The sequence below is a fragment of the Apteryx mantelli genome, chromosome 2 (assembly GCF_036417845.1).
Source record: "Apteryx mantelli isolate bAptMan1 chromosome 2, bAptMan1.hap1, whole genome shotgun sequence".
Taxonomy (NCBI): Eukaryota; Metazoa; Chordata; class Aves; order Apterygiformes; family Apterygidae; genus Apteryx; species Apteryx mantelli.
In genome coordinates, this window is record NC_089979.1 from 171,774,368 (window position 1) to 171,799,646 (window position 25,279).

At 52.9% G+C, this 25,279-nt stretch overlaps 1 protein-coding gene across 2 annotated transcripts; it reads left to right on the forward strand.

Annotated features, from left to right (window-relative positions):
* The first annotated feature begins 46 nt into the window (after nucleotides 1-46).
* KLHL18 (kelch like family member 18) lies at nucleotides 47-25,084 on the forward strand. Of its 2 annotated transcripts, none has more exons than XM_067292072.1 (10): nucleotides 47-196; nucleotides 11,651-11,781; nucleotides 11,979-12,119; nucleotides 14,955-15,153; nucleotides 17,257-17,417; nucleotides 17,769-17,905; nucleotides 18,696-18,933; nucleotides 21,203-21,307; nucleotides 21,545-21,656; nucleotides 22,981-25,084. In XM_067292072.1, exons 1-10 carry the CDS (start codon nucleotides 47-49, stop codon nucleotides 23,365-23,367), a joined length of 1,761 nt encoding a protein of 586 aa, XP_067148173.1. In that variant the 3' UTR covers nucleotides 23,368-25,084. The 2 variants fall into 2 exon arrangements, with proteins under 2 accessions (XP_067148173.1, XP_067148174.1); XM_067292073.1 differs by lacking the exon at nucleotides 47-196 and adding an exon at nucleotides 9,237-9,311.
* The last annotated feature ends 195 nt before the right edge of the window (nucleotides 25,085-25,279 follow it).

Genomic DNA, 25,279 nt, shown 5'->3' on the forward strand with positions numbered 1-25,279 from the left:
GCGGAGGGAGCGCGGCGCGGCGCGGCGGGCGGCGGCGGCCGGGAAGATGCTGGAGGCGGCGGCGGCGGCGGCGGCCGAGCCGGAGCTGGACCCCGAGGACCTGGTGCACTTCTCGGTCGGCGACTTGCCCAGCCGCGGCTACGGCGTGATGGGCGAGATCCGGCGGCAGGGCAAGCTCTGCGACGTGACCCTCAAGGTGCGGCCCGGCCCGGCGCCCCCGAAATGGCGGCTCAACCCCCGGGGTGCGGGGGTGCGGGGGGGGGGGGGGGGCCGGAGCCTCCGGGGGGGGCCACGGGGTGCTGCGGGCGGAGACGGGGCCGGGGGTGCTCGGGGGGAGCTGAGGGTCCCTCCCACCGGCCCCCTTTGGGGGGGCGGGAAGGGAGGGGGGCAGCTGAGGGGCCCCCTTTGGGGGGGCGGGAAGGGAGGGGGGCAGCTGAGGGGCCCCCTTTGGGGGGGCAGGAAAGGGGACAGCTGAAGGGCCCCCTTTGGGGGGGGCAGGAAGGGAGGAGGGCAGCTGAGGGCCCCCCCCACCGGTCCCCTTTGGGGGGGACAGGAAGGGGGGCAGCTGAGGGCCCCCCGGCCCCCTTTGGGGGGGCGGGAAGGAAGGGGGGGCAGCTGAGGGGCCCCCTTTGGGGGGGGCAGGAAGGGAGGGGGGCAGCTGAGGGGGCCCCCCGGCCCCCTTTGGGGGGGGCAGGAAGGGAGGGGGGCAGCTGAGGGTCCCCTCCAGCCCCCTTTGGGGGGGCACCTGAGGATCTCCCCCGGCCCCCACTTTGGCAGGGCGGGAGGGGGGAGCTGAGGGCCCCCCCCCAGCTCCCTTTTGGGGTGGCAGGAAGGGGGAGCCGGGCCTCCCCCACCAGTCCTGCTCAGGGGGGACTTTGTGGAGCCCTGCGGTGGGCGATGGGGATGCTGAGCGCAGGCCGGGGGGGGGGGTGCAGGTGCCGGTGCCCCCCCCGCCGCAGCCGCTCTGCCGTGTCCTGGCCGGGGCAGACGGAGCCTCCGTCTCCCAGGCTGCTCGTGTAGCTGCGGCCGTCGCGGTTCTCGCAGCATCTGCACCGAGCGCTTGGGCCTGAAGTCCCGTTTTGGGAAGAAACACGTTTCAGTCAGCCTCAGCGATGGCCTCGGCGCAGAGGGTCCGGCCCCCGAGGAGGAATTTGGGGTGTCGCGCTCCTGGTCGGGGTCGGCGGAGGTTCCCAGACCTTTGAGAACAGCCCCCGGCGAACGCGAAGCCTTGGGGTCCTTCGAACGGGGACCCACGGCCTGGGAGTTAATGGGGAGATGGATCTGTTGTGGGGCGTGTGCCGTACGCAACCCGTAGGGTTGCTTGAGTCATTGCAGGATTCGCTCTCCGGTTTAATTAAACGCGAAGGTGTTTCCCGGCCTGCTCATCGTGAAACTTTTCGCCTCCCTCCTGGTGCCGGAGGAGAAGTTTGCAGGGACTTGTGTTTGCTGGGGCGGCCGCGGGACGCGGGGCTGGCACGCCGCTCTGCGATACGCGGCGTGGACCAGCGTTCGCTGTCGTCTCCTGCAACGAGCGGTTACTTCACAGGCAAAAATGCTCGTTGTTAAGACGAAATCTCGAGGGCTGAACGGGAGCGCGCGCTCTGACTGTGCTGGCGGCTTTACGGATGAAGATGCCGTGTTGTCCCCCCTTCCTTTTTTCCTTTTTGTTGTATATCGCTGGAGCAAAATGTTGCCTGGGGAGCCTGGTGTGGAGCCGGTCATCTCTACAAAGTTTTAATATCTGTTAGAAAAGATGTCGCTATTATTCTTAAAATGAATCTTGGCTTTCTCACTCTACCGCTTGGGTATTTCTTTGCTATACATAAGAAAGAGCCCAAGTTCAACTGATGGTTTTGATGGAGGACTAACAAGATGTTTCCGCATTGGTTCAGATGAACTGCTTGGCTTTTCCTTGTGGATTCACAGCCTCAGAATCCAAAGGACTTTGTTAGCTTGATTCCTCTCGTAGTATTAAACCATGGTGTCAAAATTTCCTACTTGATTGCTGCTTCTGCCCCTTGACACCTGAATTCTCCGCGCCGGCCAGCGTGTCCCGCAGCGGTTGAATTCGTGCAGTCTGTTGTACCTGAGCCAAGCCTTTCTGCCCGGTTGTTCGGTACGAGGTGTCTTCTCTACCTTAGCATGCTCCGCTGAACGTTTGAGAGGTCATTTTTATTAGCTTAGCTTTGGTGGCACCTTTGAATCGCTTCGCCGCCACGAACGCGGAGCTGACGTAAAACGCGCTTTTCCTTGACCTTGTTCACGAGCGCTTTCCGCGTACGCCGATGAGGCCGCAAATCCAGTGAAATGTCCAGCGGTACAAGGAGCCTACGAAGCGACTTGCCCAGCGGGCATAGCGTTTGAATACTCGCCGCTCAAAACCGAGGAAGGAACCGGATCGAGAAGCATTTAAAGGCAACACCCGCAATGGCGCGTAGTGGATCCTGATGCGCGAAGCAAGTTTGTCGTCGTATTTTCACGCCTAGCGTTTTCAGACCAACTTCCTGCATAAAGAAGAAAACTGCCCAATGCTGCCTTGGGCCCGAGCTAGAAGTCTGGTTCCTTGCGACGTGCCTGGCGTCCGGCCTCGCAGCCGAAACGGGAGCGAGCGGTCTCATCGTAGCGTGATTATTCAGTGGCCTCTTTACAGATATCAGCGTTGGGGTCAATGGCTGTAAATGATTCTCCCAGCCTGCAGCAGTGTTTGCTGTACAAACAGAGCTCAAATTGTTAGGAAGTGTTGGCACTCCCTGTTTGTTTGTTTTAATTATTACCCTCGTAAAGCAAGACGAGCGTTAATTCATCCAGCGCTGTAGATCCGTGGGGCTGGATTTGTTCTCGTCTCGGAGAAACCACGTCGCTGCCGTTCACGTCGCTCCGGAGAAGACGGTGCTGCCTCAGCGATGTATGGCGCCTTGTTCTAGGCGCGATTAAAAGCGAGAAGCGCTGATGCGACCGGCTCTCTTGGATCTCTGCTCGTTCCAGCTCGGCTTAGGGAGCTCTGCCCCTGCTTCGCGTGGTCATCTGGGTGAAAATGCAGCGGCGCGGGGCGGCGGCGGAGCTGCGTGTCTTCCGTGAGGCCCGTGAAGGGTTTGTCGAGAGCCCGAGCTCCTTCCCCACATGGATCGATGAGACTGCAGCTTTGAAAACTCCTTTTTTCTATTCCTGGCTCTCGAGCAGTTGCAGGTCGGAGCTCCTCTTGAAGATGTTCCATCACGAGCATCTCGGCCTTTCAGTCTCCCTTTGGCGACTCTCCGAGGCAGCTGAAGTGTTTGCGTGGGGAAGAATTTCAGGATGGTGCGGTGAAAACCATTACAAATAAACGAGGGCAGGAGGGAAGAAGAGGAGACGTACGTTATTCTGTGACTACTGTTAATCTTCCTTTGCTGGAAAGAGGATTTTGCTTGTCAAGGCCAAAGCTCTGCGATTGTTCTCTTCTTCCAGGGTTGCTAGATCCTGTCTCCCCGTGGCCTTGCCTGGGAAAAAGCTGTTTGCCAGTTTAACCAGTGTAGCCCTGCTGAAAATCTTCTGTGATACAAGTTTCTCTCCCCATCCAATATTGGTACGTTTAGAAAAGCGGATCATGGTTGCGTCTGTGCCAGAGAAACGGCAAGCGTAAAGCAGTTGGAAAGGGTGCGGAAAGGAAGGGGCTTTCTTTGAGCGTGGCGTTTCGGAGGCTTTTAACTACGTGGATGGATGCGTCAAGCGATTTGAAGACCGGTAGTTGTTTTAAGTTGTAGGCTACACGCTTTGAAATCTCATCTTGGATGAAATCCTGGTTCTAGGATGAAACCGGTGAGGTTTGGTTTCTGTCCGTTGTTTCCTGTACTGGTCTATCTTTCCCCGGGAACTGGGCGTGAAGCAATTTCTTTGAGGCTGTCGTCACGTCAGGAGATCTCGGCGTTGCTTCCGACCGCGTTGCCGTTTGCAGTGCTCAGGTTCTCGCTAGAGCTGCATCTTCTGGAGAACCTTTGACAATTAGAATCGATTTCTGTCTAAACGTAAAACTCGTGTTATTCCTACTGCCAGCACCTCATTGGTAAAAATCGATTAGCTATTTACTGCGCTAATTGGATTAGAAATTGCTTTAAAGTTTTGGGCCCCCGTCGTTTCTGCTTCCAGCGGCACGCTAGAAACTCGCCCGCCTATTTTACAGTGGACTTGCAATAGTTTTTTTAGTGTTCTCAAAGCATTTTAGAGCCCTCGGATGAAAAATACTGCAAAGGCGGAAAGAATTTCAGTTCGCCGAAGATTGGAGGTGTTCGGGGATATTAGCCCCTGATTCGGAGGTTCGTCTGCTCCTTAATTGCATAAAAGTAGCTGCTCGGTGTTTGTGTTTTTTCCTGAATGTCGTTTTTGCGTGCAAGTCTCCTGTTGAGATGAAAGCCGCTTGGGCCATGTTGTTTTCTGGAGTTTGCTTCTCTGTTTCAGGCCAAGGTACAAATGCTCCCGGGGGACTCGTTAGCGGCTCGCTGGAAGCCTGGGGCCTGCGTAAAGCAGGCAAGGAACACGAGTAGCGTTTTTCATCGATTAAATTCTGGGGGAGCAAACGTCTTTATAGCTCCTGCTCACGGCAAGCTGAGACGGAGCAGAGCTGAGCGCGGAGCTGGCACCGGTAGTGATCTTGGATGAATCCCTGTCGAAAGAGAGGAGGTTTTGTGTCTTCTCGAAGCCGCAAAGAGCCGAGTTAACGCGAGCGCCTCTTGTTGTTGCTGCTGCTCGTTTGGTTTTGAATAGCTTGAATGCCGTGTTTCCGTGAGTAACTCTATGACTAATTAGGAAAGTCTCTAAAAAATGATGCAAGCCTGGCGAGATGAAGTGTTTTCAAGCCGTGGGGAGGTTATATTATTCGTTTCATGCGCAAGCCGAAGCAGACGGATGGGTGATACCCCCGGCTTTTCTCTCGTAAAGAGACTGTTCTAATCATGTTTTTCCTAAAATACAGCGCTAACCTGAAACCCTCCGAACTCTAACGGACGCGCGCGCGAGAGCTGTTGCTGCCGGGCTGCCGCGGAGGTGGAGGGACCTCGCTGCGTCCCGCCGAGGCGGATGAGCGGAATTGCAGACAGCTTCGGCTGCGTGCGTAATATCATCGGGGTCCGTGCAAAAACCCTGCGCCCGATTGCTCTGCGGATGTTCAAGCGCGTTTGGGGGGATCCTGAAGCACAACGAACTTTGTAGGAGGGAGAATATCTCCTCGTGAGGCCAGGCGACAAGTTGTAAAAACAGATGATCTTTTCTGCACGTGAGACCTTTTGGTTAAGAGTCTTGTTTAAATCGTGTCGTGCAGAAGTAACGAGCTACTTTGGTAATTGGACTTGTTCTTTCACCTCCACATCTCAGTTAGTCGAAGTGCTGTTCGCCTGATATTAAGACAAGTATTGCTGGTGCTTTAAATAGATGCTAAACCTGAAGCGTTAGTAGAAACCATGCGTTTCTGCGCCGAGGATTTTACTTGGCCTCTTTGAACATGGCGGAAAGGCCTGCTGTCTGACTTCCAGACTCATTTGCGCTGGTTTTGGTTTGCTCTCCTTGACAGAAAACCAAGATCTGCGTGATGCTCGTCAGTCGTTCTGTTAGCGTCGTTTCACCTCTGCCCCTCTGAGCTAGCTGATCAAAGGAAAACGGTGAGAATTGGTAGCTGAGCAGAGGGGAGAAACCAAAACTTGTCCTACAGCCTAAGGTGCGCTTCAGTGACCTGGGTGTTTAAGCTGATGGGTGGCCCCGTGGCAGAGGAGCACGTACACGTGTCTGAGCAGTGGCACGTGCTGCTTCTTGCCCAGCTGGAAGTAGGTGTGAGGACACTGTGGGATAGCTAAGCATTGCCGTTTAGATGGTCCTTCGGGAGCTTGCAAGGGTGCAGTTGGAGGCAATCCGCTCCGGATGCGTTCCTCTCACTTTCCAGGAAACCGAGACTGAGTCCAGAGAAGTAGTTTGGCTCCTTTGAGTTGGAAGTGAATTGCCCGCAAATACCCGTCGGTGTGGCACTTGCAGAAGGGACGTCCGTTCTGGTTCAAAGCTGTTAGTTACCATTACGTCAGCAGCGCTCGTCGTTAGCCTAGACCAGAGGGACCCGTGACTTAATGGGATCGACCTCTTGGTTTTGCAGACGCCAAGTCTGACCTAACCTCTTCCGGCTATTAGTTGGGTGGGAAGGATGGATATTACTTGAATGCCTGAATTCTGATACGAGATCCCTTAAACTGGAGCGTTCTGTTATCTTCCTCCTAGCAAAATTTTGCTACAACGCGTTGGGCCCTAGCTTGATTTCCAGCGTGGCTTCTCTGTCGCTTGGATGCCAGTGTTGCGTTACGAAAGGATATTTTTTAAAAGGTCTTTGCAGCAGAGAACCCAAGAGACTTCTCAGCTATGCGGCATAACGATGTCGCGCAAATAATAGATGTCTTTATTACACCTACACCATTTTTCTGCGGAGAAAGCTTCATTGTGCCCTGGAACTTATTAACATTTTGTGGACGTGGGAGTGTAACGGAGAACGTGCTTTTCATTAATCAGCTGGAGAACACATTAAAAAGAGCATTCTGTAATACTCATGGTCCGAAAGGCCGCTTTGCAAGCGGTGGTTTCGTTCGTGTTTCTGGTAAACTCTCTCTTGAGTTAAAAGAAAGGATCCTACTAGAATGTGTTGTAAGATGGGATATCCTTGCATAAAGGTGGAAATCTTCTGAAAACTGAGCTGCTTGAAGGACTTGTCCTCAAGCCGCTTCCCAGTGCCGTTGCCAGCCCTGGTGGGAAGTCCCTGGGGGTATTTCTCTTTCTGGACATTGGATAAATGGAGCTTTAGGAATCTTGCTGATTCTGGTGTCATGACAGGGATGTGATCAAGTCTGCGATGATTTCATTTGTGCCCAGAGATAGTCTTGAACTCCAGGCTCCAAAAGTGCAAGATAACTGTACCGAACTGCGTTTAACTCTCCAAGAGCGCCGGATTTCTGTAGCTTTGCAGGTGTTGCCGTGAAACAGGCTGTCGCTGCACGCGGGAGCTTCCACCTTCAGCTGCGAGCCGAGATCCCCAACCAAGTGTCTGGTTTAGATGCACTTCCCGCGATGACCCGGAGCAAGGGAGGCCGAACACTGTCCCAGCCTGCAGAAGCTTCTCGGCGCTTTGCCTTGGGGCACTGGAAATGCGATAAAATCCTGCTGTCGGGAGGGAGCTGCTGCTGCAGAAGATGCCGGAGCTCGAGGCTGGCTGCATCCTTCCGTCCGTAAAGGGCTGCTCTAAAGGAAGTTGCGCGTTGAATGATCCCGTCCTCTGGATGCTTCGGAAGCGTTTTTTGTCTCGTACAGGAAAAGCAGGAACTGTCGTTTGCCGGCAGCGAGTTTAGTTGTTCCTGCAGGACTTGGCATTAAGTGTTTACGGTATGAACGTAATGATAGTTTCTACATGGGAGATCCCAATTTATAAACCTCCCCGAGGGCCCTCTATCATTACAGGAGCAAGTTTAAAAAAAAGAAGGGAAAAAAAGAGAAGAATTGCAGGTTTCATCCTGCCCTGTACCAGGGAATAGCTTCCCTTCGGCTGGCAGCGATCGCGCCGTGCGGCTGCATCGGCCATTTGCTGATACAGGCCACGGAGATCTAGCTGCCGAGCGCAGAGGCCGGTCCCGGTCCTCCTCCTCCTCCTTCCCCTGCTAAGCCAGCAGAAAATCATTCCCTTTTTCGCACAGCTCATTTGTTTTAGTTCCCAGTTTAGGACGGGGAGCTGACCGGGGTTTCTCGCCGCCAGCGGTCGAAACGGCCTCTCGCTTCGTTCGGCCCTTGCCTTGCCTGCGCGGGGTCATCCCCGTGCTCGACAGGGCATTCCCCGATGTAAAACCGTTTCCCCGAAGAAGGGCAAATATCCGCCCGAGCAAGGAGACTGCTCCTTTGAGCCTGGGCGACTCGGAGCTGAGCGGGTGGTGCTGCCCGGGGACAAGGTGTTTCTTACCCCGCGGTGCCACAGCTCTCATTAACCTGGCTGGAATCTGCCCGAATGACTCTAAATGATCGCTTTTGCAATAACCAGACGTATTATTTGCAGCGAGGTTATTTGACGGCAGCCCGTCGCGGCGGGAGATCCCTGCGAGGCGTCCCCGAAGCCGTGCAGCCTTTCCGGCAGAGGAGAGCGGTGCTTGTGTTGGAAAGCCTCTGCTTTGCCTGGACTCTCGGACAGCGCTAAAATCTGTCGTGTTTGGACTCGTCCCACCGGAGCGTGAAGCATCTGTCGTGGTTTTGGTCCGTTGCTGCCTTCCCTAGGGAGAAATGCAGGCAGCGGAGACGTGCGTTAGAGAGGCAAGGTCAAAGAAAACGCTTGTGCTGCGAGTGGGAGGTGGAGGTCTGGAGTTGCAGTCTCCACCGCTGCAGTCATCTGACTTGGTTCAACACATTTGCAGCAAAACAGATTTCAAAGAAAAAAATTTACGCAGTATGAGGGGAAAAAAAAAAAAAATAGGCTGGTGCTTCTCTCAATCCTTTGCCCTTGACCAAAGGACAAGCCTCTGTGGGGCTGCAGGCTTCCTCTGTGGGCACGTACCTGTAGCTTTAGCAGCCTTGGCAGTCCTCCAGCCCTAAAATAAAGGTGATAACGCTCAGACCTTTCTCTGCACGTCGTGCTTCGGAGCTGGCGAAGCAGCAAAGATGGGCCTGGTTGTACCGCTGAGCCCCCCGGGGCCCCCCCCCCTCCCCGCAGCTTCTGCCTTTTGCGTGCGTGATGTCCCAGCCCGACGGACGGCGCGTGTAATGCCGTTAGGATGTGCTTCACAGATGTTTCGTTCCTCCCATCAGCAGCAGGCAGTCGGGACCGGCAGCAGCTCGTGTGGGCCTGGCTGGCAGAGTGGCTTCATCCACGGGGCGGGAAGGGGCTGGAGAAGGCAGGAGCCACGCGGAGCTTGCTAAGCAGGTCGGGCGTTTCTGAGCCTCTTGTCTGGAATGTGGACGGGCCGAGCAGCAAATTAGTCGTCTCGGTCATCCAGGTTGCAGCTGGTCGCGGCTAAACCTTTCAGCAGCAAGAAGTCCCAAAATGAGAGCTTCGGCACTGAAGCCTCGGGGAAGCAGACCGAATACCGAAGCAGCGGTGCTTTTATTTACTGGTTGAGGTGCTTGTGCTCTGCTGCAATGTTAGTTTTGCTTCTGCAGCCTACAGAGAGGAGTGAAATTGGGCGGAAGTCAGCCCTTCTGCAGCAAGTGCTCAGCGTTCAAACCCTACAGAACGACCTGGAGGGGACCCCAGGAGGCCATCTGGTCCGTCCTCCATCCCAGAACAGGATCAGCCTCCTTCGCTCTTGATGAACGCCTGCAGTCTTTCATAACAGGTTGCGTAGGTCTCTCTATTTATGTACCTTGATGCTGTAATTCTTGCGTTTCTCTCACGAGCAGCGCTTTGGACACCAGCTCACATGAAGATGCAGAGAGCAGCAAAGTCCTTGGTGCGTACATGCATTGAACTTGGCAACTGGCCGTAAGGAGAAAGGAAATGAAAACCAAGCACCCGTGGACACAGTGAGGTTTCGTTAGCTCTCAGAGGTGCAGAGGTTCTTGAATTAAGTTTCCTTCCTCTTTTGGGCTTTTTCTCATCAAACAGTGTATTTATAAGTGGTTTTAAATATCTCGTGCTAAAGAGGCCAGGACAGTGTTTGCGCTCCCTTACGAGCGGCTGTTTAAAATTAGAGTGCAAAACCCTGCCGTGAGAGGCGCTGACAAAAGTCATCACTCGAACGGAGCCAGGGCTTGCAGCCTTGAGCTCGGTCCCCTCTGACCGCGGGCTCCTTTGCGAGCCTGAGAGCCTCACACCTCCTCCTGCCCGAGGTCGCCACCTCTGTCACGTGCGTACGAGAAAGCTGGGGCCGTTTCTGCACGGTGCAGGATCGCGGTTTGTACCCGCGCCGTGGTCCAGCGCTGGCTGTTGTAGAGCTGTTGGAGCCTCGCTGCTCTTCTACACCTTCCATGCTTGGCCTTACCGCTTCCACCGCTGTAACGCATCCATCCTCTCGCTTTGATCGCCTTATTTTCCGCTTCCTCTGCCTCTTTTCTGGAGATCTTTGCCCTCGTTCGCCAAGCGAGGCTTGTTCAGCCCTTCTTCTTTCTCCACCGTGCTCTGGCTGCTGTTCGGCTTTCTTGGGAGCTCGTCTTCTGCTCGATGCCGGCACGTGAGGGCAGGAAGCGGAGGTGAAATACGATAAATTACTGACTGAGTTAACAGCGAAGGGAGCAGAGCACCAAAGAAAAGGCAGCAGCTGAGTGGTCAAGCAGGTTTTTAAAAAATAAAATTAACAGCCTATGTAACAGAGTATGCTTTTTTAAAAAAGCAAAAAAAAAAAAACCCAAACCATTTATGCATCTTGCCTGATCCCCCCCCTTTTTTTTTTATTTTTAATATCAGGCATTTTGATCTCTAAATACCCAGCAAGTGGTATTTTAGCGAGGTTCGTAGCTCTGGGCCCAGAGGGAGAGGCAAGGCGTTGCTGGCAACCATAAAAACCCCAAATGCAAACGTTTTTGTTAATAAGCTGCCTAGATGTGAAAGGTGGTTGAAGCTTTTTGTAGAGAAGCGCAGAGGAAAAAAAAAGAGAAGGGCTTTTAGGCTGACCTGGAGAGCAGGGGACCTGCTGTGCTCAGCTTGTTTGTCCCAGCAAAACCAAGCTCAAAAGGGGAAAAAAAAACTTGCTTAAGTTGGGGGAGAGGGCAGTTTTGCCCCAAACTCAGATGGGAATAAACTGATATGAACGTAGTTAGCCTGGAAATCAGTAAAAAGCTCCGGACCGACAGAGAGAATAATCAGAACGAAAAGCCTGCATAATTCTGAAGAGCATAAATTATTGTATAGCGCCTGCAGGAGTGAGAACTGGAGTCGGAGACCCAAGAAGCCCCTTCTAGGCCCAACTCTTGCAGCTCAGGACGGCTCTTTAGAGGATATAAATGCGAGCTGGTTTAGTAGAGCAGGGGAACACGAGCCTACGGAGATTTGAAGGAGATGAGTCCATGAGCCTCCAGGTTATAGTGAAGGTGACTGATGCTAAGCGTAAGCTGAAGATTCCAAGCGGACGCCCAGCAAGAAGAGGACCTGGGCTTTAACCTGGGAGCTGGTCAGTGGTTCGGGGGAAGAGCTAAGGAAAAGGAAATAGCGGTCGATTAACCCGGCTTTTAGTTCGGCGGAATAAGCGCAGTCCGTGACGCACGCTGAGCCTTCGTGGCCGTTTTCCTGCGTCGAGGGTGTCTTGGGAGCAGGTGGGTGACGCGGAAATCCTGACGGTCGGATGTTGCGGGAAGGGTGTGATCCGAAGCGGGGCCCCGGGTGAATGTTTCCTGTGCAGGGCGAGCAGGGGAAGCAGCTCTAGGCTTGAAGCTTCTGCGCGCGGTGGACTAGCGAGTTGATCTGTGTAAACGCGCGACTTGGTGAACCTGGCTTTTCTTTATCGGCGGCCTGGAGGGGGCCCGCTGTTAGTCTGCAATGCTGTTTCGTCTTTGCCCGGTTGGACTGTCGCGGTAGCTTAAAAGGAGGCTGAAAAACTGAATTCAAAAGGCTGAACGTTTGCAAATGGAAACGATCTAACGTTCAGCTGGGCTGGCAGAGCTGTATTACCGTAAATCTGGGCTGTGCGGTTAGCAATGGATGGTGCTGATCTCTCCTCCTACCCCTTGTGTCCCCTTTTAGGTCGGGGACCATAAATTCAGCGCTCACCGGATTGTGCTGGCGGCTTCCATCCCGTACTTCCATGCCATGTTCACCAACGACATGATGGAGTGCAAACAGGACGAGATCGTCATGCAAGGGATGGATCCCAGGTAACTTCCGAGGCATCCGAGAGAGGAGATGCCGATGGATTGCGAGCGCGTTGGCCGTGCGAGGCTGCAGGCTTCAAAGCCTACCCTCTTGATACGAACGCCACCAGATAGGGTTTATCTGTTAGTAGCGTGTCACGCTAGGTCGATTGAATCGGCTTGAATGCAATGGATTTTCTGCCCTTTTCCCCCTCGTTTAGTGCGCTGGAAGCTCTGATCAACTTTGCCTACAACGGTCACCTAGCGATAGACCAGCAGAACGTCCAGTCTTTGCTGATGGGGGCGAGTTTCCTTCAGCTGCAGAACATCAAGGACGCCTGCTGCACTTTTCTCCGAGAGAGGTAAGGGGCTCGTGTTTCCGCTGTGCTTGCCGCTCGCCTGCTACGGCGACTGCCCGGAGGGAGGGTTTTGCGGCAGGATAGCGCGGTGTGCCCCGCTTTGGGGACTAGGGCAGAAAGAAAGACGGCAACGAAGCTTTAGTCATCTGTGGCTGGCTCGGGGGGAAGTGGGATGTCTCCTGCCAGCCTGGTCACGGGGTCCGCATCTCCTGAGACTCATCGCTCCCTGGAAGACGGGCTGCCTGGCTTATGAGACGCTGCAGGTGGGGCACGCTCCGAGGCCTCGGCTGGCCATGGGAATTAATACCTAGAGCGCAACCGACTGAACTTTTCCCTTTTTCAGTTTCAGCAGACGCATCTCACTAGAGTCAGTTTGATGGTACCGAGTGCCAATGAGGGCGCTTCGGTGTCTTTTGTACCTTCAGAAACTGTTCTTCTGGGCCAGAACTACTGAAATAGCTTCACCCCAGCTTTCTAGCAGGCTAGTTGCCCGTTACAGCGGTGTATGACTGCCTCTACCGTTAACGAACCCCCGGGAGTTACCCCTTACTCGTGGGAGGGAAGGAACAAAAGCACTGTAACCGAGGTGCTGGCAAGGAAGCTGTGGCAGAGCTTTAAAATAATCCCAGGTTTTTCGATTCCTGAGCTGGCGTTTGGCTGTAGGACTGTTCCAGCAGCATGATCTGGAAACTGAGAAGCTGGGTTGTTCTTTGGAAAAATACCGCACGTATCTTTAGATAAGATAGTGTCAGGGAAACTTGTTTGATTTCCCCACACACACACACCCCTCTTATTTTTTTGCAGCTGTTCAGTGTATTTCATGCTGTGATATTAAACATACCTACTAAATAAATTAAACATCTTGGCCAGTTGTTGTTTTCTTAAAACTCTAAATGGAGGTATCCTAAAACCATGGATTGGGGAGAAGAAATGTGTTTCCTCCACGTTCAAGATGTTTCAATTTATAGGTCTGTGTCCTAGTCCATCCGAAGTTTCTCTAGTTAGTTTAAAATTAAGCTATGTAATACTACAGTGTACTCCCTTTTTCTTGCAAAATCATATTTGGGGTGCTGAATATAACACCAAGCTGGAGAGAAATGGGTTGCATTGGATTTTTTGAGACCCCGCTAGCTTTAGGTAGCTGTATCTATATCTAGATTAAACAAGGTAGGTTGGTTTCTCAGATTTAGCTGCCACAGTTCTTCTAAACCTACCAGGAGCAGCCGGTTGTCCGAAGTTAAGTAATGGGTTAGAGGCACAGCTGTCATTTTGATTAACAACAAGAAAATTTGTGGACTCTGACCATGCTGAAGAGCTGGAACATGCGCACTGAGCTCTCATTCTTCAATGGAATTAAGATTCGGGATATTTTTAGACGTGTGTGCACAGACAGGTCTACAGCGCTTCAACCAGGCCCTCTCCGGCCGGTGTCTCAGCTCGCAGGATCTATACGTGACCGCCGTGAGGCTCTCTTGCTCAGAACGGAGCCAAACTGACTACTGCCGTGAAGCGTACCGTGTCCCCCATATAAAAACAGTGTAAACTCAGCCTGAGGAGCTGGGTAACTGTAGTCCAGTCCAGATTAAATAAAACGTCAAAGAGGAATACAAAAGGAAGAGTGCAAAACATGATATTTGGACTTGCGTAGCTTAGAGAGACGGAGAAACGCAAGAGGTACCGCTGAGCTTTTCAGTACAGCTGCGTGAGCCCTGAGAATCCTCCAAGCGTGCAAGTCTCCCCCGGTAATCAGGGCTACATATTTTGCTTTTAGCCCAGCGTACGGCAGTAACTTAAAGCAGGGCGTTTGCCCCAAAGTGGGTACAAGCGATGTTGCATCCTGACATGCGTCTGGACGCCACTCAGTAGGTGGGCCTGCTTTCTGCAGACGATTAGACACTGAAACCGTCAAAGTCCAAAGTGTTTCTCCAAACTGGTGGCCTTTAATCTAATATCTGATGATTAGCACCACAGAACAACAGAATTAATGGCTCTTGTGGAACAGCAACATGCCTGAATTGGGCAAGGCTTCTTGTTTGGATGGGAGTGTCCGGGACACGTACCTGTTTCTGTATTTGCAAGAGTCACTTGGAGCCGCCACGTGCTCGTGGCGAATATTGTCTTTTCCAGCTTCTTTATGCCACTGAACAGCCTTGGTGCAGTGACTGTCTGGCTGGACTGGAGAGGCTCAGATCTGCAGCAGTACTTCTCGCTGCCTAACCTCTAATTGCAAAAGCATCTTTGGTGATTAAAGCCTCCTTAATCTCAGGAAATGGCTTTGTGAAGCTGTAACGCAGATGCTGTTCCGGAGTACTTGGAAAGACACAGGATGAAAAACAGAGAGAGATTGTTGGTGTTTGTGCAACGTGCTTGAATCCAGCTTTGTCCAGTGCTGGAATTAAAAAAAAAAGAAGGTGCCAGATGCAGAGTCCAGGGACCCAGAGATGCGGGAGAGGTGGACTGCTGTGCAGAGCCTCACGTCTCCCCTCAACTGACTCACGACCGAAGAGCAGAGCCAGCGGAGTCTGTCCAGTGGCACATCTGAGGGGAGATTTTAGGCTGTGATTTCCATCCTTTGGGTCTGTTGTGCATCCGCCTTCAGATCTCTGTGCAGATACGTTCGTTAGCGAGCTGGAATCTGCCATCGGTTGTTCTGACAAAAAGGTTAGACTTTGAAGTGGGCACAGCTGTGGCTTTCACTGCATCTCACTACGTCTCGTATCCTGTGACACTGGCTGCGGTGTGTGACTCCAGTTCACGTGCAGTGCTTCACTGGACCTGTTTGCAATTCTGTCCTGTTAAGCTGATGTTGCTTTTCCTCTCCTCTTCCCCCTTGCCCAGGCTTCACCCCAAGAACTGCCTGGGAGTGCGTCAGTTTGCAGAAACAATGATGTGTGCGGTGCTCTATGACGCTGCCAACAGCTTCATCCATCAGCACTTCGTGGAGGTATCCATGTCAGAAGAGTTCCTGGCACTGCCCTTTGAAGACGTCCTGGAGCTCGTCTCTAGGGATGAGCTCAATGTGAAGTCCGAAGAGCAGGTATGTGTGTGCATCTGCTATGGGATTTGGTAGAGGAAGCGTTTTGGGTCATTGGTGACAGAGGTGGAGCCTCTTGTGTCCTGAAAACTAGCAGTTGTGTCCCCTTACTGTCAGTTAGGTGCTGGTCCTGGGAAGAGATGCTGAGGTTGTAGGCAACAGCAAGGAGCCCTTCCTCCCGGAGCTCAAGGGACATGTTCCAACCCCAGTGCAGAGGAGCGCTCTTGAGGTGGAAAGAATTTGCTGCGAGTGTCATGGCATTTTTGTAATGAATGTTCCACTAAATTTGCCATCAAGAGGGCTCCTTTAGACAGGCTTATTCCTAGAATAACCACGAAATGGGGCCGAACCACTTTAGGACGCCTGAACAGCCGTGAGAACCTATCACTGCTGATTTGGCGAAAGCCTGGGCTGACAGTCTGCAGGAGAAGCAGACCTTGTCCTTGAGCCAGCAAGTCCGTCCTGCTCTCTCTGAGGAGGCAACTAACAAAAAGCAGACCTGCAGCTGTCTCCATGTAGGGTAAGACAGCGTTCCGTAATCAGGCTGTCTGCAACAGTCCGGGAGTGGGGAGGCAGAGGAACCTGCAGGGGAACCAGCCGCGTTGCAATACCGTATCACAAAATTGTGTCTCGCCAACTTTTCCAAGTCCTTGGTAGATCCTTCGTGGGGCACAGAGGAGTCCCAAGAGTCTTAGAGTAGAGTTCTGTCCCCGGTGACGTTTCCTCACCCCCGGACAGCTGCCACCCTCCCCTTCAGAAAGGGCTGTATCTTAGCGCAGCGCGCGTGTGCGCAGCTTATAAAGCATCTAAGGAACCTGGTAGAATGGAAGTAAGTTTGGGGGTGGGTTGTTTCTTTGTTTTTTTCTTTTTAAGATCACAATTGTTCTTTTTGCACTGAAGGTCTCAGGAGAGGTGATGTGGGAGGCTCTTGCCCTCCCCATCATAAATGAAAGGCTTTATAATTTTGTTCCGGTCTACGGTACTGCCGAACTTTTCTCCGCAACCCCGAGTTGCAATAAAAGACCACCCAAAGTGGGTGCGTGCACATGGCGTTCAGCAGTCTGGTTCGGAGGAAAGCTGTCCCACAAGGTGGCAGCCACAACCACCATGACCAGCTCTCATGCGGCTGCGGGGGAGGCTGCTGTGGTGTTATGATCTCCACGAGCTGAGCTTGCAGAGAGAATCGAGGCTGCGGTGTGTGAAATGTGGTGGCCTTAAACTGGCCCTGATGGTCGGTGCTACTGCTGGGGACATTGTGGCCACCACTCTATGCCTGCTGGGCTCTCTGCCTCTGACAGCAGTGACAGGACTAGGGCGATGGGGCAGAGCGTTGACTTGGACGCCCTCATCTGGACATAAATGCAGTCGTATAGGAGGACAGACAAGCTCAGAGATGAACCGTGGGAGTCGGGTGAACCAGAGAAAACATCTTCAGTGACACTAGGCACCAGGCACCCTTTGTAATCTGGAGCCAAGGGCACGATTCATCTTGTTGTAAAGTAGCCATCCAGAACAGATCAGCTGCGCTTTGAAGAGGTCTGTCTCTCCAGTGGCTATGAAGGGAGCCTAGGGAGACCCGTTCCATGTGGACATCTATTATGTAGTTGTCCAAAGGTAAAGAAAGGAACCCTCCCACCAAAGTGTTTTGTTTTGTTTTTTTCTGGTTTTAGTAGAGCAGCAGCAGCTCTTTTCTTCCCAGGTTTGCTGAGTTTTGACACTAAACCCTGAAGTTCTGCGTTCTGTCCCACCTCCTCTTAACAAAGCTCTCTTCCCAGCTCCCTCGTCTCCCTGCAAACGTTTGTACTAAACATCCTGTCCCATAGGACAGTAGATCAGTATTATTGCAAACTAATTTGGATGCAGAGAAAGGGATGCCGAAGCCGAGCCAACCTTTTAGGCAACCTTTAGGCATTCTCCTGCAGCAAAGCCCTCTGGTGCAATGTAGAGCATCTTCATTCTGTCTTGAAACCATGTCATCGGAGATCAGGGGAGAGATCAGTGTCAGCTTGTGGTTCCTTTTCCATGAGACAACTGGCAGCAGCAGGAACTTGCTAAAGAAAAAAAAACAAAAAGCAACTTCAGCTTTCTTTGCCTCTCTCCTGGCAGGTGTTTGAAGCTGCATTAGCCTGGATACGGTATGACCGAGATCAGAGAGAGTCGTTCTTGCCTGAGCTCCTGTCCAAAATCCGCCTGCCCCTTTGTCGACCTCAGTTTCTCACTGACCGCGTGCAACAAGATGACCTGGTCCGCTGCTGCCACAAATGCAGGTGAGGTGTTAGAAAACCACGCAGCGGTTGGTGGCTCTCAGCACTGTTTGCAGGTAGCAGGAATGTAGGCCAGCAGTCCTGGAGACTGAAGTTCTCTCTCTATGGCTGGAGCATCTCACACAGCAAAAAACAAAGCAGCCTCCCCGTTTATAACCTAACGGCAGGGCTAGGTTGCCTTCTAGTAGAATCAGCTATTTCTGAAGGGAAATCAGCCCTTTTGGTAGAATCAGCCCTTTTCAGGAGGGAAAAGTCCGTTGCCTAAATCCACATCTGGTTCGAGACAGTCAGATTTCATCACAGTGAAGACCAGACTCAACCAAGCTCTCTTCAAATATTTGCCTTTGATTTCAGGGATCTTGTTGATGAGGCGAAAGATTACCACCTCATGCCAGAGCGCCGGCCGCACCTGCCAGCGTTCAAGACCCGTCCTCGGTGCTGCACATCGATTGCGGGGCTGATATACGCTGTTGGAGGGCTTAACTCAGCAGGTACCTTGCATACCCGCTCCCCGCGGTGGAGAGAGCGATGTAGTTTGCCGAGTAAGATGACAGGATCGTTAACTTCCCTCTTCTGCCCCCATGTAAAGTATGGAGCAGCTTCACCTCTCCGTGCAGCATTTTCGCTCTTCCAAAGGGACACTAAAATGCTCAAGGTGGCTGTGCCTGCTGATTAACATCTTCCCTCTAGAAGTTTTGTCTAGAGGGGGTTTATTTAGGACACTACTCTTGTGCATCTCATAAAGATAAGGCATTTTGAGGACTGTCCCCTTGCCTAGTCACCTGTTTTATAGCGACATGTAGATCCCAGAGATACTAAGCTGAAATTGGTGGGGGTTATTAGGTCACATGTGCAAACCCAGTGCGCTTGCATGAGCCTTGTCACAAGATAAGAGGGACAGAAAGCGTTTATAAAATAATCTGCTAGAGCCACGAACAACCTGGTTAGCCTGGGAAATTTCCATTGAGGTTTTTTAAAAATGTGCCGAGGATCAGCTCACTGGTGCCAGGATCTGATTCGTGGGTACCGACTGGGTGCTGTCTTTTGGGGTTGCCGTTCTGCATTCACGCCGCAGCCCGGCTGACTTATCCTTATAGAGATGCTGCGATTCCCACATAACAGCAACACCAGTAGATGTGACCTAGTAAGTCTCAAGCCTCCTGCCCCCCCTGAAGCGACTGTTTATCCCTCACGTCCCTCTGCCAAGCCAGTTTTGCTGGAAGGGTGTCTATCTATTGAGCAAAGACTGAAGAATTGGGCTCCCCCTTTTAATTTGAGTAGCAAATTTTTATGCAGGTGACTCGCTGAATGTGGTGGAAGTCTTTGATCCCATTGCCAACCGCTGGGAGAAGTGCCAGCCGATGACGACGGCTCGGAGCCGCGTCGGTGTAGCCGTGGTGAACGGACTGTTGTATGCCATTGGCGGATACGACGGACAGTTAAGGCTGAGTACCGTGGAGGTTTACAACCCAGAAATGGATTCCTGGTCCAAAGTGGAAAGTATGAACAGCAAACGAAGGTGTGTATGGCTCACACGGTAGGGAAGGGCCCTTTGGAGCAGATGGGGGGGAAAAAATCACGTTGTAGAAAGCCTGGCGGGTGTTGGGTGGTGTTGGATGCCAGACGAGTTTCCTGTGAGGAAAGTAGCAAAAAAGGCCAGCACCCCTTCGGGGATGAATACTCGGAAGAGTGGAATTATAGGGAAGGAAGGAAGCTTTGTCTAACCACCTTTGGGGCACTTGCACTGAACCTGGGCACTGCTGTCAAGTAAGAGGGGGAGACTGTCAGCAAAGTACACCCGTGTATCAAGGCATTGATTTATGAGGAAAGACATTAAGATGTTGGTACGTAAAAAGCAGCTGAGAAGTGCCTGAGTGTGGGCTGTAAATTAGAGATCTCTTATTTTTGGTGGCACCATGGCGTGAAATCAAACTAAAAGAGAGTATTAACGTTCTGCTGAAGAGATCTGCAAAGGTTTGCGCTGGAGTTCCATAGGAAGTGGACGGAGGTGGTAGATAAAGCACTGGCAAGAATGACGTAGGGGACTCTCCCGTACTGACAGGAGCTGGAATAAACCCATTTTTCCATCTCTGCCTGGTGCTGGCGTCATCTTTTCTCACCAGGAAGCGTAAGAGACTCACAGGTGGGGAGAAGAGAGGAGTATTTTTACAGGCTGGAGAGAGGAGTTCACAGCTAAGCAGAAGGCGTCTGTGCTCGACGAACAGAGCTGCCGCAGTTCATGACCAGCCAGAGGAGTTACTTTGCGGCTGGTTTTGGAGGCGTACCCTGAGTTATGTTGAAAACCCACCTATTAAGTTGTGTGGTCACTCTGTCCTCCCCACCACAACATGGCAATTGCTTCAGTGTTTAAACATATTCCTGACTTCCAGGGTTTTTGCTGTGGTTTTCCTTGCGCTCATGCCTGGTCACCAAGAGTTGTGAAATTGTTCACTTTTCTGCAAGCTTCACAGCTCTTCTTTACCATCACGGTTTGTCTGGTTTGGGCTTTTTTTGTGGTCGAAAATGTCGATCGCTTGGGAAGAATGCACTGCGAGCGCCTAAGTAAACGAAATCCCAGGCACAAGGCTCGTAGCGACAGCATCTCTGAGACTGCTGGCGTCACACTCCTTTCCAGGAGCGTGTCACGTAAATAAGTCCTGGTCGTTTTGGTTCTTGACCAAAGCTTCAAGTCTGGCTCTGAGGCAGAGCTCATATAAATTCCTGAAACCATTTCTAGCCAGTGAGGTCATCCGCATTTTTAATTGGTAGCAGAAAAGCTCAGTTTTTCCATAGCAATGAGGTTCCTTGGATCATCGAGCTTTTTCCCACAATGAGAGGCAGTTGCTCTTCCTTCCGTGATTGGGTTGTTCTGCGTTGAAGCCAAGCAGGACGGGTATCAGATACTCTTGTGCAGGGAAAAATGTCGGTTATTATACAAAGCTGCTTGGCTCTTGCAGTAGTGCTGTGGTTTTATCGTCGAGGATGTGTTCCAGGCTTTTATGAGAACCTTTCATGACTTCACTTTTGGGGTGGGATCCCAGTCTTTTGTTCGAACCAGTGTTCAGACGAGATCGAGCGGTTGAGCAGACTGCGAACGTGGTGCCAAGTCTTTCAGGTCTAGGTCGGCTGAGCCGATTACCTCCAGTCGCCGTCTAATTTACAGAACCTTGTTGTTGTCCACAGCTGATGGACTCGGAAGGGGATAAAGACGACAGCTGGATGAAAGCTGTGGTTATGCAGCTGCTTTGATAAGGCCTCAGGCCAGGCAGCTGTTGAAGGACAAGTTTCACCCTGTCCCTGGTCATTGCCAACCTCTCCTTCAGGCTTGCCCCGGTGCTAGCACAGCTCTCAGTCAGCTGCGATCGGGACACTGAATTGAGTGAAAATTAACCCCGTCCAGACAGGCTTGTTCTCAGCCGGATCTGTTCCTTAGTCCTGCTGACGCCAGAGGAAGAGCAGGAGCGAGCGGCAGCTGAGTGACACCACCCGCTTCAGTAGCAACATAGATTTGTGCCAGATTAAAGGAGATTTTAAACACGAGGTCAGGCATCACACTGCCCTGAGACCGTTCTTCCCTGAAATGGGGCACGTTGCACCCAGAAAACCCCCTTGTGAGGCCTCTCGGGGAGCCGTTAGCTAGGTGGTTGTCACTGACTTGTGTAGACCGTTCCCTGTACTGAAATGGGTTAGACGGGCGATAAAACAAGGCAGGTTGTGGCGCTTTGCTGCGCCGCGGATTGCGTAGCAGCGTGTTGGGCCGTCTAACAGGGTCGTGCTGTTTGTTCCAGCGCGATGGGCACGGTGGTGCTGGACGGTCAGATCTACGTATGCGGCGGGTACGATGGAAACTCATCTCTCAACTCCGTGGAGTCCTATTCGCCGGAAGCGAACAAGTAAGAGCTCTGGGCGCCCCGCGGCTTTTCCTGTGGTATCGCCTCTAGCAAGAGTTTACCTTGGTGCCAAGTGAGTGAAACCAGGGGTTTAAAGGCAATAGGCAGTGAAAGGAGAATTACTGAAACAGAGTCCTGGAAAATGTGGTAAACTTGCAGTAATCCGTGGAGCTGCTCGGGGCTGGGCGCGTGCCGTTGCCTGCGGGAGCCTCTTGCTAACTTCTCCTCTCGCTCGGCAAGGTGGACGGTGGTGACCCCCATGAGTTCCAACCGCAGCGCTGCTGGAGTCACCGTCTTCGAGGGCAGGATCTACGTGTCCGGAGGGCATGACGGCCTACAGATCTTCAACAGCGTAAGTGTGCGTGATGTGGCTGCAGGTTCCCAAAAGCCTCGTGCAGAAATTAATCTACTGCAGGTAGCCAAAGAGCAGGCTGGGGCCGGGAAGGATCCATGTGCCCTTCTCTTGTGCGCTCAAAGTCTACATTCCCTTAAGTATTTACGCTAGCAAATGATGTTGTATCCAGGACTCTTCTTCCACCTCGGGAAGAAATGAGCCAGCCAGGTATCCACTGAGAACTGGACTGAAACTGCGGCTCTTGTTCCCCAACACCAAGGGCTGAGCAAATGCGTTGTGTTGTCTCTCCACCTCCTTGGCTTTTTAAAATCGTTTTAGCCAGTAGTTGTGTCCCTGTTCCTTAGAGCTCTGAAGCATCCTAGATGTCAGGCACTTACCTCTGCTTTCTTTGCCTGTTTGGATGCAGTTTCAGAAGCCGGTTATCTCCGAAACAAGCTTCGCAGCAGGGGGAGCTGATAGTACTGCTCCGTGTTTCAGTTCTCCACTTGTCCTCTAAAGAAAGGTGTATTGTGGAACAGATCAGACTCATTTATCCGCTTGGTGGTGAGAACGCAGGAAGCGGCATCTGAATTGGACTCGTCAGTGATACAGGGCTCTCAGAAAGCACGTTGCAATGTGTTGGAAGCAGTAATAACTGTTCCTGCCTTCCTTAGCAGATGAGGTGCAGGTTCCTGGCTGCAGCCTGAAGTACCCCCGAGCCGATTCTGGGCCAGGGAACTACCAGCCTGCTTGTGCAAACTCATTCCCAAGTTTAACAGGTTTGGAGCAGTGCTGGAGGTCTCGCAGATGGAATCCATCTAACGGTGTCTTGAGAAATGCGAAGGATTAAAAAAAACTTTCGCAGAACGGTTGAGGTTGCAAGGGACCTTCAGAGGTCATCTAGTGCAACCCCCTGCTTAATTTAAGGGTGTTCAATCCTGTTGGTGCTGAGGCTCAGATACCTGTTTCGAACACCATACAGAAGCCGATGAAAGGTGAGAGAGGTAGAGGGAGCATCTTCAAAGCCGCGTTTTCCGTGGTCTCTGCGGCACGTTGGGTGGGGAAGGTGGTGTCTCCCACCATTCCTCTGCTCCGGCTCACCAGTGAGCTACTGGACTCGGGTCGGAAGTAGCAGGCAGAAGTGCAGCGGCCGGTGGTATCCTAGATGTCAGAGCAGGTTACTAAAGAGAGGAAATCTAATTGTAGGAAATCAAGAAACGATGCGCGAGCTTCCCGGTCTGCTTACAGCTGGGTAATGAAAACATGTGAGGTCTGGGCGCTCTGTGGCAGACGGCGCGCGAGAACGGACGCCCGTAACGTTGCGGCGTTTCTGTGACTGCAGGTGGAGTACTACAACCACCCCACGGCCACCTGGCACCCCGTCGCCAGCATGCTCAACAAGCGCTGTCGCCACGGAGCAGCCTCCCTGGGCAGCAAGATGTTCGTCTGCGGCGGGTACGACGGCTCCGGCTTTCTCAGCATCGCCGAAGTCTACAGCTCCATGGCCGATCAGTGGTACCTGATCGTCCCCATGAACACTCGACGGAGCCGGGTCTCCCTTGTCGCAAACTGTGGCCGTCTCTACGCTGTCGGGGGCTACGATGGACAGTCCAACCTCAGCTCGGTAGAAATGTATGACCCGGAAACAAACCGCTGGACGTTCATGGCTCCGATGGTGTGCCACGAGGGAGGGGTTGGCGTGGGCTGCATACCGCTGCTGACCGTCTGAGAAGGAAGCGTTTGGGGGCTGCCTTTCGAACGACAGTCTTGGGAGAGGTTCGGAAAGCGTTCCGTGATGTGCTGTGCCGAGAGGTACTTTTCCCGGTGCTCAAGTGTCATTCACAAACCCACAAAAACGTGACAAAACAATCCCTGCCCTCGGCTTCTGTCCTGGGGCTGCAGAAAGGTCAAAAACTAGAAGTGCGGTGCGAGTGCGTGTACGGTTGGCGTGAGCAAGGACGTACCCACCTGCCTCTCTCCTGCTTTAACCTTTGCACGGACCCGTCGCGGGCGAGTTCTTCCTCCTTCCGCTTGTTTTAGCTGTAGCAATGAGCCGTGTGCACGCGGTCTGCTGCTGGCTGCGCCTTTGGGAAGCGGTGGTGTGGTCCACGGAGGGGGCGAGTCCAATTGCCACACAACAACGGCCGCGTTAATGACTTGGAGAGCGCTTGGGCGCCTTCCGTCAGCAGGCAGAAGCGGCCCCGGCGTCGTCGAGCGCTCGGTTAGTGACGGTGTTTGCTACTGTGTTGAGCTTGCTGCTGGCCCAGCAGGATCTTACCCGGTTTATCAAACAAACAGACAAAAAAAACCCCCCAGCGTAGATGCTTAGACTGTATCCAGGCAAGCGCGTGGAAACCGCGCGGGCTCTGCTCCTTGCACAAGGCGTCGTTAGCTTCTCCAGGCAGAAACGCGCTTTGGCCGGCTTGGTGGAGAAAGCGCGGTGGGGAAAACTTCTCCACAGGAGCCACACGATGGAGAAACTAGGAAGAGGCAAACCGGTCAGTTAAACCATCTCATAGTTCTTAGCAAGCCTTTGAGGAAAATACCGAACGTAAGCGACACGAAGCAACAGTCTTAACGATTGCGAAATAGGAAGTCAGCCAAGGGGTTAATTATGAAGATGTCCCTCAAATTAAAATTTGGCTTGCAGGCTTTTGTCAGAAAAGCTAGGCTTTGGTTTTTTCAAAGCTGCTGTAGAAGCTGCTTCTGCGAAGAAGCAGCCGGAGCAAGGCGGGACCGGGATCTTTCAGGAGGAGCAGGATATGCGGAGTCTCGTTTATACGTCAGCTTCGGAAATTCACTGCCGTGCAGCCAGGTGTCCCGGGGCGGTCGCGGTACGGCCTTGGCCGAGCGCACCGAGAGCTGCGGCCCCGCGCGCGTGCTCCTTTGGCCGAGGCGGGAGAGCAGCGCGTGGCCTTCGGGCAGGTGGTGCGTAACAGCAGCCGGCACGGCAGCGGCCCTCTTTGCCCCTTAAATGCTCGTGTGCGTCAGCTCTTCGGTGTTGCTCTTGCATGAACGTGAGTGGCGATACATCTCCCGAGCCCCTTTCCTCCCGCGCGGTCCTTCAGCAAAGCCGTACGCCCGGAGAAGCAGCCGAGCGCCGGCGTCCAGCATCGCTGCGAGCTCCGACGGGAGGAACGGCGGCGGCGGGAGCCCCTCCTCAACACTAATCTCCCCTTGGGCGGTGGCGAAGGGATCGGGAACGCGGCTGAGCTCTCTCCTTGCTGTGCCCGCTGGGAGCGTGTCTCTGCCGGCAGCGCATCCCGGGAGGTTCGGCGCCCCGTCGAGCCTGGGGCGCCTGGAAGTTCTCCCCCATCCGGCTCCCGCACTTCTCCTCCCTACCTGACTCCCGGCATCGCTTGGGATTTTAACTTTGGGTGTATATGTGGATGTCTATATATTCAGGTACTATGTATATTTTAGGTATATATATATATATATATAATGAGCATATCTGGTTCCACCTGTGCCGTTTGTCGGTGTACATCTATTTCCTCCGTGTATACGTGTAGCGACGGGGGGGTTCCCTAGAGGATGAGCTCATTGGGGGGGTTCCGTGCTGCTAGGACTCTTCCGAAAGGAAACGAGAAAAAAAAAAAAAAAAAAGCTTTACGCTGGGCGTTCAACTACGGTTACGGCTC